The 20231-nt window shown below is 35.0% G+C and overlaps 1 protein-coding gene across 1 annotated transcript in view; it reads right to left on the bottom strand.

Annotated features, from left to right (window-relative positions):
- Positions 1-20231, bottom strand: part of LOC111507433 (lachesin) — a 386435-nt gene that overhangs the window by 108272 nt on the left and 257932 nt on the right. The window contains 1 exon segment of the mRNA XM_074181994.1: positions 19830-20027. Coding sequence (XP_074038095.1) covers positions 19830-20027 — 198 coding nt within the window.

A 20231-nucleotide genomic window follows, 5' to 3' on the forward strand; every position in this document is an offset into this window, starting at 1 on the left:
TGAAAACTTTAAATCAACTATATGAGACATCTTTGAACTGGTGTACGAAAAAATAATACAATTCAACTCAAAAAATGCCGAAATAAAAATAATAATGATTATGAACGATATAGCGGTGAATTAACGCGAGTGGTAGTGTGACCGACTCAAAATCAGAACGCGGAGCTAAAGGCCTTAGAGGAAGAAAAATATAGTGATACCTTTCTTTCTCATTTCATGCATTTGTATTTTCGACATGAGTTTGGTTCTATTCTTATCCTGTTTTTATTTATGTTCAGAAACCTTAGGTGTGAGTCTCAATAAACTCCTGCGGGTGACAGTGGAGAATCGACTTTGCTATATGAGTATTTGTGTGTATTCTGGTAATTTATTGGAGACTGAGTTTAATGCTATGTTTGGTGATTTTTTCATTTTGGTCAAGTTGGTACTAAAGTTTTGTACAATGGGGTGATTAATGAATCTTTAAAACTTTGCACGATATTTGGAATATTCAAATCGAAGTATTGTCATCTCTGAAAAATTTTTGACAGTGATCAACTGAATTTTGTTACCTGTCCCAGTATATTACTGAAAATATTGATGAAAATAGTGGGCCGCATTGTGAATTTGGTATTCAGAGCTTGTTTTGTCAAGTATTGACGTACGAAGCGTACTTTCAGAAAAAAAAATTGAAATTTTTCCTATAAAAAGTTATTGGTTTCTTTGTTATCTATTGAATTCATCTCTTAAATTTTCGAAAAATGTAATATGAGTTGGTAAAAACGAGGAATTGTGCAAACGATGACAAACATTTTTTGGCAGCAAAGTTCAACAAGTTCAATTTATTTCGCATAAAATTGTTTTTATCATGTCAATAAAGATGTATCATATAAATAAATCCTTATTCTGTAATCTCACAACTTATATATGTACAAAAATTTCAAATAGAATATAGCAGTAGGTAACCCTATTATGAAATTCTAAAGTTGCAATGATTTTCCGAATGTAGTTCAGTGATTTTTTTCAAGGACAAAACACAAGCACTACAGAAAAATCCTTAAGGTGCTCTAAGAGCAGTGTCTGTGCGAAAGTAGTGATTCACATTGGATTTGAATCGCTGGAGATTGAATCCATTTGGAAAAACGTTCTCAGGAAGTTTACTCCACATGAAAACGCAGTTCTCCAAATGGAAGAGTTCTTGAACAGTGAATTTCTTGAACAGTGAAGCTGAACCGCAAAATGAAGAGTGTATTCCTGATATGTACCGCTCTTGGTGGAATCAAATATGCCAAGTCACGAACATTTTCCGTGAAAGTATCTATACAAGAGAGACAAATCTCCAACCTTTCTTCGATGTTCCAGACTATCAAGGTTGCAAGTGATGTTTGCGTCTCCAATTAGACGGATGGCTCTTTCCTCGATGGAATCCACCCGCTTCAGGTTATGCTTAGGGAAGGAGCTCCATACATAAAACAATACTCCAAAGAAGATCTGATCTGAGCTTTCTAAAGCATCAAAAGGTGTGCAACCTCCTGCTACCGGTGAAAATGTGCATCCGCCGCCGATGTGGTGGAATCCAAATGGAATGACGAAACAAGTGTGCTGTCGTTACCTAAGCAATATATTGGATTATTGTTTTTTTTTTCCAATAAGTCGTTGATTTACAATGAAAAAAGTTGGAGACAATATGGATCATTGGAGAGCACCAGCGATAATGGTAAAAGTATTCGAGAGATATTCGTCGACGGCCACTTGCAGGGAACGTTTTTTCATGAAGTTGAAGAGCTTCCGAAAGCCAAAGCCTCGAAGATTGACCAGCAAAACTTCATGCCACACACGGTGAAAGGCCATGGGAATATCAAGCTCTTGACTCTCCATATTTCTTGATTGTGTTAATCCAAATATGGGCGACATACGATAGAAGGTCGCCTGTTGATCTTTGTTTCCGAAAGCCATATTGATGATCACTAAAAACGTTGAAGCCTTCCAAATATTCAAGGATATGATGATTTACGGCTTTCACCATGATATTTGATATCATGGAGCAAAGCGACCGGTCTATAGTTATTTGAAAGATATTTCTTGCCCGTTTTGGGAATAGGCTGGGATGCGAGCAATCTTCCAATGAAAACCCCATTCTTGTAAGACAGGTTGGAAAATCTGCAATATACTAGTGCGAGTTTATTAGCGCACTTTTCAAGTATGATGACGGGCATTTCGTCAGGACCAGACGCCTTGTTGATACTGAGCTGTTGATATTCGCCTGCCTAGACGCTATCGAAAAGTAATTTCTGGCTTTGTGGATTCTAGTGTGGGAGTAGTGGGTGGTACCTTTCCCAGAAAATCGACTGTGGAGTGGAGCGCAAATTGTTCAGCTAGTAGATTCGCTTTTTCTATGGCTGTTGTTGCAATCGAACCACCTGCTTGTGTTAGTGGTGATATTGTAGATTCAAGATGTAAAGTTTTGATTGACAGCTTCAAAATCTAGACCCGTTGGGATTGGCAAGCAGTTTATCCCTAATTCTCTGATTATGAAGTTCTTTGCTATCATTGAAAAGGAAATATATACAACCATGGATGATATCATAACTTTTTGTGACTCCAGAAGCAGAAATAGATGGATATTCAGAGCTGAAACAAACATCTAGTCAGGGGAAATTTTGGAAGATGTCTTGAAGATCCTCCCACTCAGCAGATCTGTAACGTTAAACTTTGCGCGATTTGGATTGTTCCCCAAGATTTATCGGCAATTCACTCAACACTAAAATGAGTTTGTGATCAGAAGATCCTAATGGAGACCTTACGGTGACTGTGTGAATTTCTGGATTGGTTGTTAGATATAGATCCAGAAGATTAGCATATTCTCCATCACGGTGAGGAATCCTGGTTGGCTCATTTATAATCTTAGCAAGTCCGCTGCTTATTTTATATGATACCTTGTTTCATGACAGTTTTTTGACAAACATCAAAAAATCTTCCTCAAATAGAAAATGTGCAAAATTTATCAAAAAAAGAGTATGATATGATGAAATACAAATTAGCAGCAGGGAGAAAAAAAAGTAAGGAAAACAGAGTATGAAGTGAATGTGTTGGAAATTTCTTATGAAAATATAGAAATAACTCAAACAAGTGTTGTATCGATATAAAGTAATTTTCCACCTAAATACGTTCACGTTTCCATTAGAAATACTGCGAATATTATTCAACCATTTCATGTGGTTAGAGGTTAGGTATTGTGCGTTCTGATGGAATCGACTTCTTTTTAACAATTCTTCAATCTCAATTTTGTCGAATGATTTTTACAAAAATCGAGCAGATATAATGGTTTGAAAAGTCAAATAATAAAGTCTCAACAAGTGTGTTTCATAATAAAAAATGACCTAAGGCATAGAGAAAACTCTACATATCAATTCCTCTTTATATATAAACTGTGCATATAATATGAAAGTACCGCAGGCTTTCACCCAACATGTCAGAAGTTCACGTATCACTTTGTTGTGCCATGCAATCCTCAGGGAGTTGTAACATTTGAGTTTCGTAGTTTCGACAAAACCGTTCTCCTTTGGTGTGTATCCCTGCTCGAGTTCAGTGCGGTAGAATAACTAATTTCATCCGAGTTTTCTGGGCATATTACCTCGGTTTATAAGCTTTTTCACTTAGGATATGTCGAATAACTGGCAAATGTTCGAAAAGTTATGAGTATGAGCCTTCCTCGTTTTTATGATATGAAATTTGTAGCTCAGGAAACATATTAAGACTTTTTATTTGTGTTTTTCAGACGAAACAGCTGCTTACTCCTGCTTTATATTCTGACTGATCATTCAATGACAATTGACACTGATAACATAAAATTTGTCGTAGGCTTGATAGTGAAGATGGATAAAGTCTTTGAAACGTCACACCAGATAAGTATACAAAGAGAACAGGTTTCCGATAAGAAATTTGAACATCTAAATTTTGGGTTGAACCACGCTTGAATTTTTGCATTGTTCGACGTTTCGGCTTCGATTCAGAAGCTATTTTCAAAAAGTACAAAAGTGTGGCTGTACTGAGAGACACACTATAGAGTTTTGATGTTCTGGTCTTGCTAAATCTTCGAGACCGTATGACCCCCATGACCCATGTTTCATCAAAATAAAAAATAGGGTCATCCAGTGTTCTGGCTTTCTTTATTTCTCCTAAAAAGTTTCTTTTTTGTTCTTCAATCTCTGAGTGTTCTATCTTGTTTTCCAAAAGTGAAGTTCAGCTCTTGTAATATCTTCCATAATCTAGTTCTCCTTATATGTGCCTTCACGAATAAATGTATTTTATGTAATATTTCGCTTCTTCAGGGTTAAACACTTTCTGTCAGTGGATACTTTCGCTCCAAAAAGTTCCTTAAGAATTCTGAAAATTGTCGATCTATTGACACCGGGCGGATATTGTATTCTTAAAGAATTATAAAAATTCACAACAATGGTTTTTTCACTTAATTATTTCCATAATTTCTGTTGAAACGATGTATGAAAAAGTTGATACAGGATTCCATTGTACTCATCATGAGTATACTAATTCAGTTTGAGATACAAGATAATTTTTTTCAACTGTTTTGTCAAATCTGTTAAATCGGTTTTTCCGTTAACCAGCTGTCGCCCCTCTCCGAATGACAACTCTCAAAAGTCGAAACTTGTGAAAGTTAAAGACTAACAAGGTCTTAACTTTTATTGTGTGATTCCTAACACTGAAATAAGTATCAGGAGCAATACCTCATTTTGGCATTCTAGTGAGTATGGTACTCATATCAACCGTCATCAGTTGGTTATTGTCCTTCTATACATAAGAATAGCAAGTAGCATCCAGCACTTTGAACCGACTTTCGGCAAGCTCGTTGAGAGTTTTTTTGGGTTTATCGAATGTTTCAATTTGTCGATGATAGAGATTAGTTTCAATTCACTATTCAACAATATTTAAATTAAAACCCAATAACAAATGTGCGCAATATTGAATAAATGTATATGAATTTGAAACAATTATTATTCCATGAATATAATTTGAGGAAATAAAGGATATGATGACATTTTGAATTCATTTCATATATTGAATGAAAGCATAGCAATATATGGAAATGAATTAACTTGATGTGAGCGTACTTTCTATTATTTCACTATTATCTAATATCCAATGAGTTTTCTTGAATGTTGTTTGATCTAGTATTGAATTGACGTTCAAATATTCCAGTGCATTCAAAAAGTTTTTTACAAAAATTTCACTAAATTCTTTCATTGTTTGTTTAAGGAATAGAAATAAACATTCTATCGATTTGTAACTTCACACAGAGTTAATTATTTGAGCCAGGTTGTGCTAACAAATAGTTCGAAAATTATGAACAATTCAGTTGAATCAACGCTTTCTGTGAATATCTCAAAATTATTGCCGAAAGTCAGTTTTTTGTGGAGGAAATCGTAGTTTCTATCGACCTATTTTGGGTTCTTTCACCTTCACCATATGAAAGAACTGGATGGTCCCACCCGGCATCGCCGTGGACAGCTAAGGAAATATGGAATCGAATAACGTACTCATATATTGGATGTTCCATCAAAAAAATATAACTTTGGTTGGCCACGTACGGCTGAATCACCCAGTATGCAAGAAAATGATTTTGAAAGATAGTATTTATCGATATGATTGCGAGAAAAAAATTGAGCAGTCCGAAAAATTGTTTCTTCTGATAGCAATGTACCGAGGGAATCTTGTAGACTCACCCTGTAGAATTGATCGAATTTTTGAATATCAACGACGAACAATTCGCGAAGCTCTACTACTAACACAAGCGGATGGTTCAATTGCATCAACAGCCATAGAAAAATCAAATCTAGTAGCTAAACAGTTTTTGTCCCATCACTTCATTCACACTCGATTTTCTGGAAAAGCGGGACACACCATTTCCACACTAAAATTCATAATGCCCGAAATTACTTTTCGACAGCGTATAGTCAGGCGAATTTTGAAACAGCTCAATATCAACAAGGCGTCTGGTCCTGATGAAGTGCTCGTCATCGTACTTGAAAAGTGCAGAAATAAACTGGCACCAGTATTTTGCAGACTTTCCAATCTGTCTTACAAGAAAGGGGTTTCTCCTTCCCGTTGGAAGATTGCCCGCGTTCAGCCTATTCCCAAAAAAGGCAAGAATACTCTTCCAAATTACTACAGACCAGTTGCTTTGCTATGAGTGATATCTAAAAGCATGAAGAAAGCCGTAAACCATCATATTCCCAAATATTTGGTAGGCTTCAACATCTTGAGCGTTCATCAATATGGCTTTCGGAAACGAAGATCAACAGGCGACCTTCTATCGTATGTCACCCATATTTGAAATAACGCAATCAAGAAACATGGAGAGTCAAGACCTGTCTCGAAAATCGGTTATGAATGCACATCTTCACCGGCAGCAGGAGGTTCAACATCTTAATGACGATCTAGAAGTAATTTCGAATTGGGGTGAAAGTAACCACGTTCAATTCAATGCCACAAAAACCCAGGCATCAGTTTTCTCCAATACGTTCGTTGGGGGTTAAAATGGACACCAATATATCTTTGAACAATCATGTCGCTGGAATTGCAAACGTTGCTTCTCAAAAGCTTGGAACACAGTCTCGAACTAGAAAACTGTACACACCACATCAACTTTTGATGCTTTATAAAGCTCAGATCAGACGTTCTTTGGAGTATTATTCTCCTGTATGGAGCTCCGTCCCAAAACATACCCTGAAGCTGCTGGATTCCATCCAGAAAAAAGCCATTCGATTAGAGACGCAAACATCACTTGCAACCTTGATAGTCTGCAACATCGAAGAAAGGTTGGGGATTTGTCTCTCTTCTATCGAAATGTTCAAGTGACCTGGCACATTTGATTCCACCAAGAGCGGTACATATCAGAAATACGCGACGGACTGTGGCTGCTCATCGCTTCGAGGTTCAACTCAGTATACCTCAAACTTCACTGTTCAAGAACTCTGTCGTTTGGAGAACGGCATTTATATGGAATAAACTTCCTGAGAACGATTTTCCAAATGGATTTGATCTCCAGCTATTCAAATCCAATGTGAATCACCACTTTCACAGACGCACCGACCTAAGAGTGCCTTAAGGATTTTTCCTGTAGTATTTGTGTTTCGTTTTAAAAAAAAGAAAAAGACTACAACTTTTTTCAATTCTCAAGACGAAGGCAAATAGCCTTCAAAACCTTAAGATATCATATGTATGCTAGTTAGCTCTTTTTTTGGCTGGCAAAATTATTAAATAAAATACACTGATGAACGAAACATTTTTTTTCCACGCAGTAACTTATTGGAAGTAAACTGAAAAGTTTGCCTTCTCTACATCTGTTGAAGTTCTCCATTACAAATTCTATAATGTGCTTCCTAATAGTAAAAAGTAATGCACGTTCATTATAAATGCAAAACACTATTAGTAAGATTAAAAAAATTGTGATTTCGTTATGTATAGGCGGATTTATAATGTCATTGCTTTTCGAGTTTGATAGCCGTGGATTTTTGGTTTTTTCCTGACGTTTCGCTGGCGCAAGTGGCTAGCTTCTTCAGAGGTTTAACCATCATAGCGCCAGCGAAACGGCAGGAAGAAATTCAAAAAATCCACGGCTTTCAAACTCGAAAATCAATGACACTGAAAACCTCAGCCGTGAAAGTCTAAATCATTTTGTCGGATTTATAATACTTTACCAGCTATTTTTTTTGCATTCCAAACGGGTCGCAAACAAAAGATTCATGAGCTTTCAGGTCGTTTTTTACTTGCAGTGGTGTGCGTTGCGGTATTTAATCAAACATACTTGTTAAAACTGATAACTATGTTTATTCATTTATATACAATTGATATGGTAATAACATTTCAATTCGAAATATTCACATAATAACGAATAGGTATGCTTATTCAATGAGAAATTAGGCATGAGCAGAAATTGTGGTGTTATCTTTAGATGAATCCCAACGAATTATTGTCGAAAGTTGTGGTTGAAGGTTCTACATTTTTCCCAACTGAATGGTCTAATTTCCACATGTTTTCTCCTTTTATAACATGTTCTCAAATTAAATCAAAAACCATGCGGCAAACTATAAATAATATTCAGAAAAAAAACTATAAGCCCAAAGATATTTCCATTTTTAGTGGAGAACATAAGGTGTCATGGGTTGACATGGCTAACAATTTTAATGATCATTTCACGAAAGCGGATGAAAAAAGAGAACATGATCTCAATTTTATGGAAAATACAATCGCACTCTGCTCAAACTCCATATTTCTCCACCCAATCAAGGAATATGAGGTTTTTGATTTAATAAATGAATTAAAGAATTCTAATGCTAGTGGATATGATCAGGTCTCAAACAATTTTCTGAAAAATGCTTGGAAGAAATAGTCTACCCCCTGACCTACCTGATAAATCTTTCCATGGAACGGGAAATGTTCCCTGAGAAATTGAAAGTTGCAATCGTTTTATATTTATATATATATTTGTTTTTATTTATACATGGACGTTTTCCTTGTTACGGTATGTAAATGTTCATTGTAATGCTTTCATACTGTTCAACAAGTGAAATAAATATTATTATATTATTATTATTATTATTATTATTCAATACATTTTCGCCATTTCTCTATATTGAAATTTTCATTTCATATAAATAAAGTCTATATTATGAATTCATGTAATTATTTTTATTACTAATAAATAGAACTTCTCGTGAAGAAAACTTTGAATTTATGCGTTAACTTTCCGGGGAAAACTGATACAGATCATCTTTATAGAGTTTCATTCTTTATATTGTGGAAAGTGAAAATACCCCAAAAAGTTTGATGAAGAAACCCAAGAATATTCAGGAATGAAAAAATTAAATACTCACTTACTGGATAATTCAATAAACAAACTTCCATTGAAGTGATACCTAAAGTTTACAAAACTGCGTACTGTGTTTCGCTATACACTAGCTTCCCCAGGCGTGTTCGAACTTTCATGAAATGATTCAGAAATGATTTCGCATTTCAAATTTCCTCAACATCCTGCTGAAATCACAACTGCTGGGAAGTCAGATATTCAATAATGTCTTGAATACGTAATAACTGGAAAACATTGAACTATGTAAGGAAGACAAGAAATTTTATAAAGTGCTATTTTTTCAATTTTCACTCGTTTGATCAAATCCCCAATTTGCTGCAAGTTCCATTGAGTATCGGATTCTGTGTAATATTATTTCCACCCCTTTTTCCGTAACATGTTGAAAGAACCGAAGAAAATAATGGTAGCACGGAATATATGCGTCACTTCTTTCATTTCATTGTTATTTTTATGATCGGGTGGAAATTGGAAAAAGAATATAAAGAAGCCACTTCGAATTTTCTAACGACCTTTGGGTGTATTATCTGTCTATAGGGGAGTAGGTACGGAAGATAAACGAATAACTAACTGTATCTAGAGAGAAAGTAGAGTTCTATCATACAAGATTGAAACTTGGAAATCTTCATGAAGTTTTACATTACAATTTTATTTTTTTCAGATTGTGAGAGGTAAAAATTCTCACAATGGTCGATATAAAACTCTGCTTTCGTCCATACAAAATGGATTGTGTTCAGTATTGGAAACGTTTTTGAACGTTTTTAACAGTTTGATTTTGCAGTCATACATCAGAAATGCTTTATACCTCATTTCAGTTTTTCTGAAATCTACAGGGTGGACCAAGTTTATTTGTGAGGGGACTAGTTTCGACTCCAAGAATATAGGTACTCTAGGTAAATTTGCTTGTATTTGGATTACAGGTACTATTCTTTGTGTTGGATCTTCTCTAGGTTTACTGTTTCTAGGAGTGTGTATTGAGTTGTTTAATATATTGAATGTTAGGTCTTGCTGGGTTTTGATTTGTACTTGTTCCTTGATAAGTGATTTATGAATGTTAAATTTATGGATGTTTAAGTTTTCCCAAATGTCCATGCGGTTTCCCTTATTGACTTGTTTTATAAGTTTTATGTTCTCTGGTGGAGGGAAATTATGTTTGTTTTGTATGACGTGTGTTGCGAGGTTTGATTTATATAGTATTGGGTTTATGTATGCCTTTTTGTGCTCATCGTAATTTTGGATCAGTTTTTTCTTGGTTTGGCCTATATAGAATTTGTTGCAGTCCGAGCATTGTATACTGTATATCCCGTTTTGATTTTGGCTTCTTCTTTTTCATAGTTGTTTATTTTTGTGTTATTTCCGTGTTTGGCTTGTATGTGATGCTGATGTTCAGTGACTTGAAGAAATCTGTTAGTTTTTGGTTTGCTGTCCTACGGACGTAAATGCTGTCCATCGTTGTGTTGTTTTGTCTGTTGGGGTGGCTTGATCCTTGTTCTGTATTTTTTGTTCGATTCTGTTTTCTAATTTATCTATTGTCTTTTGGGTGTATCCGTTCTCGTTCGCTATTGGTATATGATTTTCCGTTCTTTGTTTCGGGCTTCATTGCTGAGTGGTAACCTTAATATTCTATATATGAATGCGTTATAGGCAGCCATTTTTTTTGATGGGGATGGTTTGAACTTGCGGGTATGGTGGAGCTTGTTTGTGTAGGTTTCCTGTATATTGCCATTCGAAATTGTGTTTTTTTGTGGTTATATCCGATGGTTATGTCCAGGTAGTCAAGTTTTGATTTGTATTCTTCCTCAATGCTGAAAAATAGTTTTTGATTTATTTCGTTAATTTCTTTTGTTATTTGATCTATTCTTATTCCATCGTTTTGTGATAGGTACAGTCCATCGTCAACATATCTGAACCACTCTCCTTTTTCATCATGTGTTTTTATTATTGCTAAGATTTTCTCATCTATGGTTTGTAGGTATATTTCGGATATAATGCTAGATAGTGGAGATTCCATCGCTAGTCCATCTCTTTGTTTATAAATTTTTCTTTCAGATTCGAAATAATTTTGATTGAGTATTGTATTTTGACTGTGTATGTGTATGTTTTAGTACATATTTTTTATGTCGAATGAGAATAGTTTAGTGTTCGGGCTGACCTTTGTTGTTGAGATTCTATCCATGAGTTCTATTGAATTTTGACGCTGTGGTTATTGTTCTGTTGATTTTGTTCTTCAGTCTCATCAGCTATGATTTTTGAAATTTTGTATGAAGGTGCTTTGGTAAAATTGATAACCGTCTTATAGGTTCATTTTCCTTAGGTATCTTCATCTGTGCGTTGAGTTTTGGTGCTTTTGGGTTGTCGACTGTGTATCTGTTTTGTTGTTAAAGATCTGTTTATTGGATTTTATTAGGCTATTAATTTGTCTTTCATATTTTGTGGTTGGATCGTGATTCATCGTACTAAAATCGTTTTCCGTTATGTAATTGTTCACTTTCATACTTAATTCCTGTTTTTCAATAGAAACTGTGGCGTCAGTTTTGTCGGCTTTAACTGCTGTGAGGTTGTTGGAGATCAACTTCCTTTTTATTGATTTGATGGCTTTCGTGATTGCTGGTTTCTCCGGAGTCTTTTCTGGTTTTATAATTATTTGTTTCAGCGTGTTGATTGCTTCTGATCTGATTTCGTCTACTTTTGATGCTTCTACTTGGTTTAAAGCCATCTCTGTCAACAATTAGGTTCTCAATGGTTTGTGGCGTGATTTTCTGGTAAAGACTGAAGTTTGGACCTAGTTCAAGTGTTTGTATTTCCATATCGTTGAAGTGTACGTTTGTTAGGTTGATGACTCTCGGATGGAATGTGTGGTGTTTTCTCATCATTGGTGTGTCCTTATCGTGTTTCTGTATTGATGTGTTCAGTTTTTTGTTTAGTTTTTGGTATGTGTTCCCCTTGAGTTGGTGGTTTTTCCGAATTATGTAGAGAAGTCTTCTTTAAAAATAAAATTCTGACGGTATTTGGTATCTATCTTTATAAATTACTCTCTACATCAACTCGAATTTGTCATCATTCACTATATCTCACGAAATACATGATTACCCCACTAGACAAAACCATGAAATTCATCTTAAAAAATGTATTCTTACGAAATACAAAAAATCGCCAAGATATGCCGGAGCAATGGCTTTCAACCACCTTTCAGAGAAAATTAAAGATATTTCCGATCACAAAAAGTGTAAAAAACAATTAAAGAAAAGTGAGTTATGTTTTTCTTTTTATATTACTTTTAAAATGAAAGTGGCTGTATGTTTTTACAATTATCTTCGAATTTCAGCTTTTATGTTTTTTATATTGACCTGTCTCATGTATACCATGTGTACCTAAAAAGATGAAATATATATCTTATCTTATCTTATCATTTCTAGAAACATGTTGATTCGTTTTCCGATTGCATTTCAGGAAAGCTGCCCAAATTTCTTCTAACGCAGTTGTTGCTTGATTTTGAAATCACATTCAAGTTATTTTATCAAAAACGCAAATTTTCTCACAAATTTGTCTGCCTGAATCAAGATTGAATAAATAAAATACCAATGGCTTTGTTGTATAGACTAAAAAGATCAAATAACTTTTCTCGTTTGAATTTTCAATAATAATGCCAGTAGCTCTTTACATTTTTTCGATTGGGATCATTGAGCAAAAAAAAGTCAATTAATACAATTTATTGTATGATTTTGACTGTAAACGGTTTTACAAAAATCGCGACACGTGTTTTTTGCTATACAATAGCTTCCTCAAGCGCATTTCTGATGGAAGTAAATATTTGTTTTTATTACATTTGCAAAAATACAGTTTTTTTTTGATTGAAAAAATGTATATTTTCTAATTAAAAAAAAAGTGAATACAACATTCAAAAACACGGAACTATGAGTCATTTCCATGATTACTTCACGAAACTATTCGTAACCATTATGATTCATCTACAAATATCGCACAAATATCAGAGATATTTTGCAAATACAATATTTACTGGGTAATGTGAGAAAAAGCAATCCAACGCAAATATCTCATTACAATGAATAGAAAATCCGTATCGATCGCAATTTTTTTGGAATCCATCCAATTTTCGTAGCAACATCAACCTAATAACTCCCAATAAAACACTTCGCGAGGCGATAAAACCTCCAAACAATGCATCCTCGCACCCCCAGCACTTTTTTTTTGCCTTGATACAAAGTCGCTGCGTGCTTTAATTTCATCCGACGCGACTACCATCAATTTACATATAAATTATTTCGAGATTACGTGAGCGTCAAGTTACCTTCTCGCATGACCTTTCACAGATTTTCGTTGATTTAGACATGTCGGTACGTGAAATGTAATAACGCGACCGAGAGCACCCTCCAGTAGTGAGGTTTTAACTCGTCTGTGCGAGCTCTCTACCTAGTTCTCGTTGAACAAGCGTCATTAAACTTTATTAATTTGAAAATAAATTACGTGGGCGGTCGGGTTACTCAGTGTATAACTTTTCAAAGATTTCGAGCAATATACTGGCCTAATTGAAAATGAAATAAGCGTCCCATCAAGCTTTTACATGGAAGTTCTTGGTTAGCGCATTAGCGACACTCCAGAGGTACTATAAATAAGCCGTTGCTTTTGTATGATACAACCGTGATACTAACCGTGCAACCGTAGGTAGCAAGTTATAATATAGAGTCAAAGAACTTGATTTCATAATCCGAATTTTAACAATCATGTGGAATATGAAAATTGATTGGTAACCAGCGATTTTTAATCATTTCAAACGGTAACAATAACATCTCATCACATACCATTAAACCCAATGATTATTCACCCCAGGGCGTGGTGAGTTGTTATTGGAAAATTATTTTGATGTGTCCCCCGGATGTATCATTGTTTCGGTAAAATACCTGTCTAGAATTTTATGGTGGAACACAAAATAGATGATGATTTCAGAAGTTTGCGTCCTGTCTTTCAACACAGCCTTCACTGTGTTGAAAGACACAAAGCAACTAGCTGAAACCAGAGCCCAAACACGCATCATATTTATGATTGAAACCAGACATGCTGTTTCGACTCGCTATAGGTCTCATCAGTGGTGCTAGGCTGAACCACAAATGCATTACTGGACTCAACTCTCCTCAAAGGAAAAGTTCGAGTGAGTGCTGGCGACGACATTTCCTCTTACAAAGATGCCATCTATGTGAATAACAGCTGAATTTTTGAATATTGAAGATAGACGAGGCTCCCGAAGACAATCAGGTGGAAAGCTAAGCTTCGACACCGCCGCCTTGCAGTGAAAGCTGCAGAGAAAGACAGAGAAGGAATTTCGTCGGCTGTCGATGTCGAAGCGTGGCTTTGCTACCAATATCATATTTGATATTCGATTCGTTCTCTGTCGATCCCATAGATGACGCTTTTATAAGGAGAGATGTCATCGCCCTCACTTGATCAGGCTTGTCCGTTGAAAACAGTCCAGCAATGCATTTGTGGTTTAGTCTAACACCACTGATGGGTTTCAATACAGTTTCCATTGTCTCAAATTGTGAACGAAAAAATACACAAACACTGATAAAATATCCCTAAAAAGTAGAAATTTACAAAACCTTTGAAATATGTTCATTAAGTCCGCAGTTTTTGACCCACTCGAAGTGTCACGAGGCAACGCCTATTCAATTCAAACCTTTAATTACCGTTTCGAAATTTTGCCACACATCACAGCTTGTATAATCCCTAATAGAGTCGGTATATCCCCAGATACTCTCAATGCCTGTATAATTGAGGGAATAAATCAACCTCCAACACATATTCAATCAACAACCCCTTTCCGTGAGAAACGTGAACAAACCCTGTTACAAACTTCCAAGCTAAACATAACACACCTCACATCTATGTAGCAACTTTCATGCCTCAAGTGCATGATAAGAGAGCCAAATTCGATCAGCAATTGACACAAAGCTGCATATCCCGAATAATAATTGGAGTTTAGTTAGATTAGTGGAGCGTTTCAGGAATAGTAAGATCACAAAGCACGACCTCGGCAATCCCAAGCACATATCTGTGAGCGAGAAGAACAGCAGCAAAATGGGGCAAATGCTAGAGGATGGGCAATTGGCATCGCTCGGAAAACGTTATTCATTATCACGAGTGGTCAATAACGAAAAAGCACATTCAACGGGCATGGAGGCATGGACGTGAAAAAATAATGGACTCCGCAAACCAACATCTACGGCAAAGATTGTGTTGGAGTCAACAAATTCGAAGGCATGCGGCTTATGGGGAAAGAGGAGACTTGCGATAGATTGTCACATTCCCTCTACCGATAGTGGCGCACACGATTCATATAATTGGGTGACGATAGAAACAAAAATATGTGATATTCTATATACTTATGGAAACTTCCAAGATAGATGTAACATTTTCATGAATCATATAATTCATTATAAGTTTCAGTGTCACCATTTTTCGGCCGTGGATTTTTGGAATTTTTCCGATGATAGTCATCGGATATTTCATTATTATTATGTTTCTGGTGTAGTTCCAGTAAGTTACTATATACAGTGTCACTCATAAAGTTCGCGACATATGTAAGTTTTTTTATTAATAGATATAATGAAAATTTTACTTCGAAGTTAGATTGTGCTTCTGTTAACCGCTCAAATTTGACAGGTTAACAGTAGCTCAAAAAATCAGGTTTTTTTTTGTAAATTTCGAAAAATACCAAATAAAACAGTTCTAATTTCATACCGATGCCCAAAATTGGGACTCCCTACTGTCACTTCGACTTTTTTTCAATTTTTTTTCCGAATTTCTAGCTCTATTGATTCAAACGAAACATGATTAAAATTTTATGATTTTGATAAATACGAAACCTAAATGTCATATCTTGCCCAGACAAAACCCGCAATGCTTTTCACATATAGTCAGTGGGCATACTTGAAGATACTTGGCGATACAACTGCCGCAATAGATTTTCAATTATTGGAACACACTTGCAGATCGGTTTCGGGCTGTTTGGCCACTTGTTAATGCAAGGTAAGTAGGTTATCATCAACATAAAGTCGATGATTTCCGATCATTGAAAATCGAATTCCTTCAGAATAGGTATCATTTCTCGAACTAGGCTGAAGCGGACAACAAACAACAGATTTTTCATCGCCCCATCTGCCTGAGATCGAGGTAACCAACCGCATATCCGAAATTTGTCTCGCTACCTCGTTTCACTTTAGTACCGTGAGAAAGATATTGAGAACATTCAAAGAAACTGGCTCTGTGGACAATCGTTTCAAGAAAGCACATAATCCAATAAATTACATTGAAGAACAAAAACTCAATATTTTTTTGACCGTTGTTGAAAATGGAAAAACCAATATTACGTGTATTATTGAAGATATACAGGTTGGCAGAGAAATTGTGAGAATTGGCCGCGGTGGTAGTGCGCCCGACTCACGATCGGAAGACCGTGGGTTCGATTCCTGCCTCGACCAGATATTTTTCTCGAGAGAACTTATCTGGTTGAAGCTGGGATGATTCTGCAACCGTGTTAGGAATCATGCCTTAAAAGGTAAGACCTCGTTAGTCCTTAGCTCGCGTAAGTTTCTCAACTTCTGAGAGTTGTCGTTCGTATGGGGGATTTTAAAACAGATTTCTTTAAATTCTGCATAAAAATAAATTCCATCCCTATAAAAGTTCATACACACTCTTAAAGAAAGATATTTCGATATTCGAGTAGGATTTTCATTTTGGTTCCACGGTGAGAGAGAAAATGATATCGCATTTCCTACAGGATTTTATGGACAGACGAGGCAACTTACACGTCGAACGGAACAGTTAGTTATCATAATTGTCGCTGGTGGTCCAACAATAATCTAAGTTTTGTAACAGAATGCCGTGACCAATATTCATTCAAGACAAATGTCTGGTGTGGGTTATTACATAACCAAATGATTTGACCATATTTTTTAGGGAAAATTCGAACGCAGACATGAACAGAAATTTTATTATGAATCAGTTGTCTGAAGCTTTCGATAATCTGCTTTCGTGTTAGACGAAATTTGTGGTATCAGCCTGACGGGGCACCGATTCACCAAGCGGTAGAGGTAAAATACTGTCTCAGTTAGATGTTCAGGTGCAAAGTGATAGGACGAGATTGGGAAGATTATTGGCCACCAAGATCACCAGACTTATCTCCGATGGACTTTTTTCTGTAGGATTATCTTAAACAAAAAGTGTATAAGCACAGACCATTTGCAAACAAAGGAACATTTAGAGAATACCATTCGGGGAGTTTTGTGCTAACATAAATCCTCTATTTATTAAAAAATGCCGCAAAGTTTGTGAATGAAAGGACTAAAATTTGTATAAAACGAGTTCTCCATTAGATTACTGAGATAAATCAATGAATGTTAGGATGTTTTATTGTGAATTTGGTAATACTTATTTTGGTTTATTGTCATCTGATGGTGGAAATAAAGAATATAAAATTTATGAAATTAACTCAAGAAGTGTTATTATTGTTCGATAACTACATCCAACAGTTTACATCCAACAGTCCCACTGTTTGCTTTAAACTGCATCAAAATATTTCGAACCCATCTGCAGCTAATGGGATACAAATTTGCTAAAAAAAATAATATGAGTTTAATAACTATGAAGAGAAATACGTTTATTCGAATACTGACATTTTTAACGTCCATACATGAAAAATCCGAATCATGAAGTGAAAAAACTAGATGAACTTTGCAACAACAAAGACGAATTTCTGGAGGTGTATTTATTTCGATTTCTGCTGACAGGTCAATGCGGCTATTTTCTGGGCAAGATATGGCATTGAAGTCTCGTATTCATCAAAATTATGAAATTTTAATCATATTTCGTTCGAATCGATAGAACATTGGAAAAAACATTGAAGTGACAGTAGAGTCCCAATTTTGAGCAAGGGTATGAAATTGAAAACTGAGAAACTTATTTCTTTGACATTTTTCGAAATTTCGAAAAAAGATTTTCGAAAGAATGTCAAATTTGACAGGATCAGAGTAGCACATGACAAAAGAAAAGAGGTTATTTTTTACCCATTTTTCAAGCACAAATTAACTGCCAGAAGTTGAATTTTCATTATATCTATTAATAAAAAAACTTCCATATGTCACGAACTTTATGTGTGGCAATGTATATATCCTGAGATTATCAATGTCAGTTTCCTTATTCATACAATCAGAAGACTAATTGACAAAGGCGTTTGGAAATATTTTTTCTGTGTGTAAAACTTTGATGTTTGTTTGAGGGTGGTTGACAGTGTTTCATGGTCATCACCGGAAGACGATTGTAGATACTAACAATCGAAACGTCGTGAAGTAATTTGGCTTGAATTCTGTCAATTTACAATTTTCATTTCTTTTTGATTAATTAATTTTCAATCTCAGTTTTTTTTGCTTAATATATTTGTTATTTTTCAGCTAATCTTTTTGATTTTATTGATTCTTTCAGGGATTTTAAATCTTTTTATATCATATCAGACAATGGAATTCCGAACTGATGAAATTTAACTTTGATATTAGAGTAATTTGATTTATGTACCTACTGTTTCTACAGAGTATTGTGCTAATGCACATGATTTCTTATTAAGCTTTATATCACTTTTATGTGATGTTATTCTGTCATTAGAAATTCTAGATGTTGATGTTTTGTTGAAAAATCTGTTGAAACCTGTTTTTCCGTTAACTATGAATCCTAACACGGGCTGGACGATATAGGAAGTGAAAATCGATCGTCCGGCCTTCCGGTTCGAACAATCGACCACATCGGTCGATTGACTAAGTGGAGCTGACTACACACGACAACTCAACAGGCTACTGTCTTTTCAAATCTAAGTAATCCAAATTGTAATTGTTACAAGGAGTGTTATAAATTATATTTGCCTTTTTTGTAGTATCGTTTTATCTTTCAATTTAGTATTCAAATTCTTTATAGTTTTAATATTTTTCTGGCATATTTTGATATTTTGTTCATTATGAAAAAGATTTATGATATTTGAAGATAAATTTCCAACATTGGGTATGGATTTTAAAAAAAATTGATAGGTGAATCATCATTACATGAATTTCTGTTGATTATATCAGAATTAGTATCACTGCCAGTATTCAAAAGAATGTTCGATTAATTTATCTTTAAGAAGTCTTAGATTCTTTTGCTTGAGGGGAGGATGTACTAATTTTTATATTCTTTTTTTCAAACAGAAGACTGAATTGAATTCAACTGATTTTTTATGAAAATAATTGTAATTGATATATCTTCTTGAATCAGTAGGTTCGATATACCAATCAGTGATCAAGGAAACATCAGTTTTACGAATAACTCTTGTATCAAGAAAAAGAATGGTATGATTATTCTTTATTCCCATAGTGAATCTCAATTTTCGATCGTGTCTATTGACAAAATAAAGAATTTCATGGAATTTGTCATAAGGTATTGTAGTTGATACCAATCACAAAAACAATTCTTGTATAGAGAGTTTGAGTGAATAGTTTTCAGGAAATATTTCAGAAAATATTTCAGGAAATATTTCAGAAGTATACATCAATGTTAATTTCTGATAAATTCCTTTTGAAATGTGTTGTTCCATAATCTTCTCTAGTCACTGTTTCACATAGGAGGTGTTGACAAAAAAAGTTGACGTCATACTTCGTTCTCATTTGAATTATCTGTCATGAAAATTCAATTAGACTCGCTATTTTGGAGACCATTGTTTATTATCAATATGCGCCATTCAAAATACCTTTTCCAACTATACACATTTTTTTTAGTGTTGTATGAATGAGCTTTCATCAATTTGAGTTATTATTCGAATTACCCCAATAAATGAGAAACATTTCGGAGAGTTCAAATGCTTTCATCTTCTTTCCCCAGTCATCTAAATCAAAACTGAATTGATATGCATGAAGCACTACAATGTACTCACTTAATATCTCTATAGAGTGTATCAGGTCCCCTTGGGAGCCGTCTCCAATTTGACAAGTATAGTCCCCTTGATCAGCGTGTCGGATGTCTTTCAGCTGTAGATTGTATCCTATGAGGGAAATCCTAGGATCCATGGTGATTATTTGCTGGCCGGCGCTTAGCAGAGTTGTGCCCCTTTTCCATACTATCACAAACGGACCTGAAACAACAGTGTTCATGTAAGACAGAGAGATCAGGTTATATTTTTTAATCGATATGTACATTTCTTAAAGTTATATATCATGAAAATCAATTCACTTTTGCTTCGAAGTCCGAATTTAAAGTTGCGATTTCGACAGAAGTGTTGAGGATAATGATCACTTTTATTTTGAAGTCAAAATTCAGAATTTAATATCGGACATAG

The sequence above is a fragment of the Leptinotarsa decemlineata genome, unplaced genomic scaffold, assembly GCF_025532065.1.
Source record: "Leptinotarsa decemlineata unplaced genomic scaffold, Ldec_3_MD MMD2_tig00026328_RagTag_RagTag, whole genome shotgun sequence".
Classification (NCBI taxonomy): domain Eukaryota; kingdom Metazoa; phylum Arthropoda; class Insecta; order Coleoptera; family Chrysomelidae; genus Leptinotarsa; species Leptinotarsa decemlineata.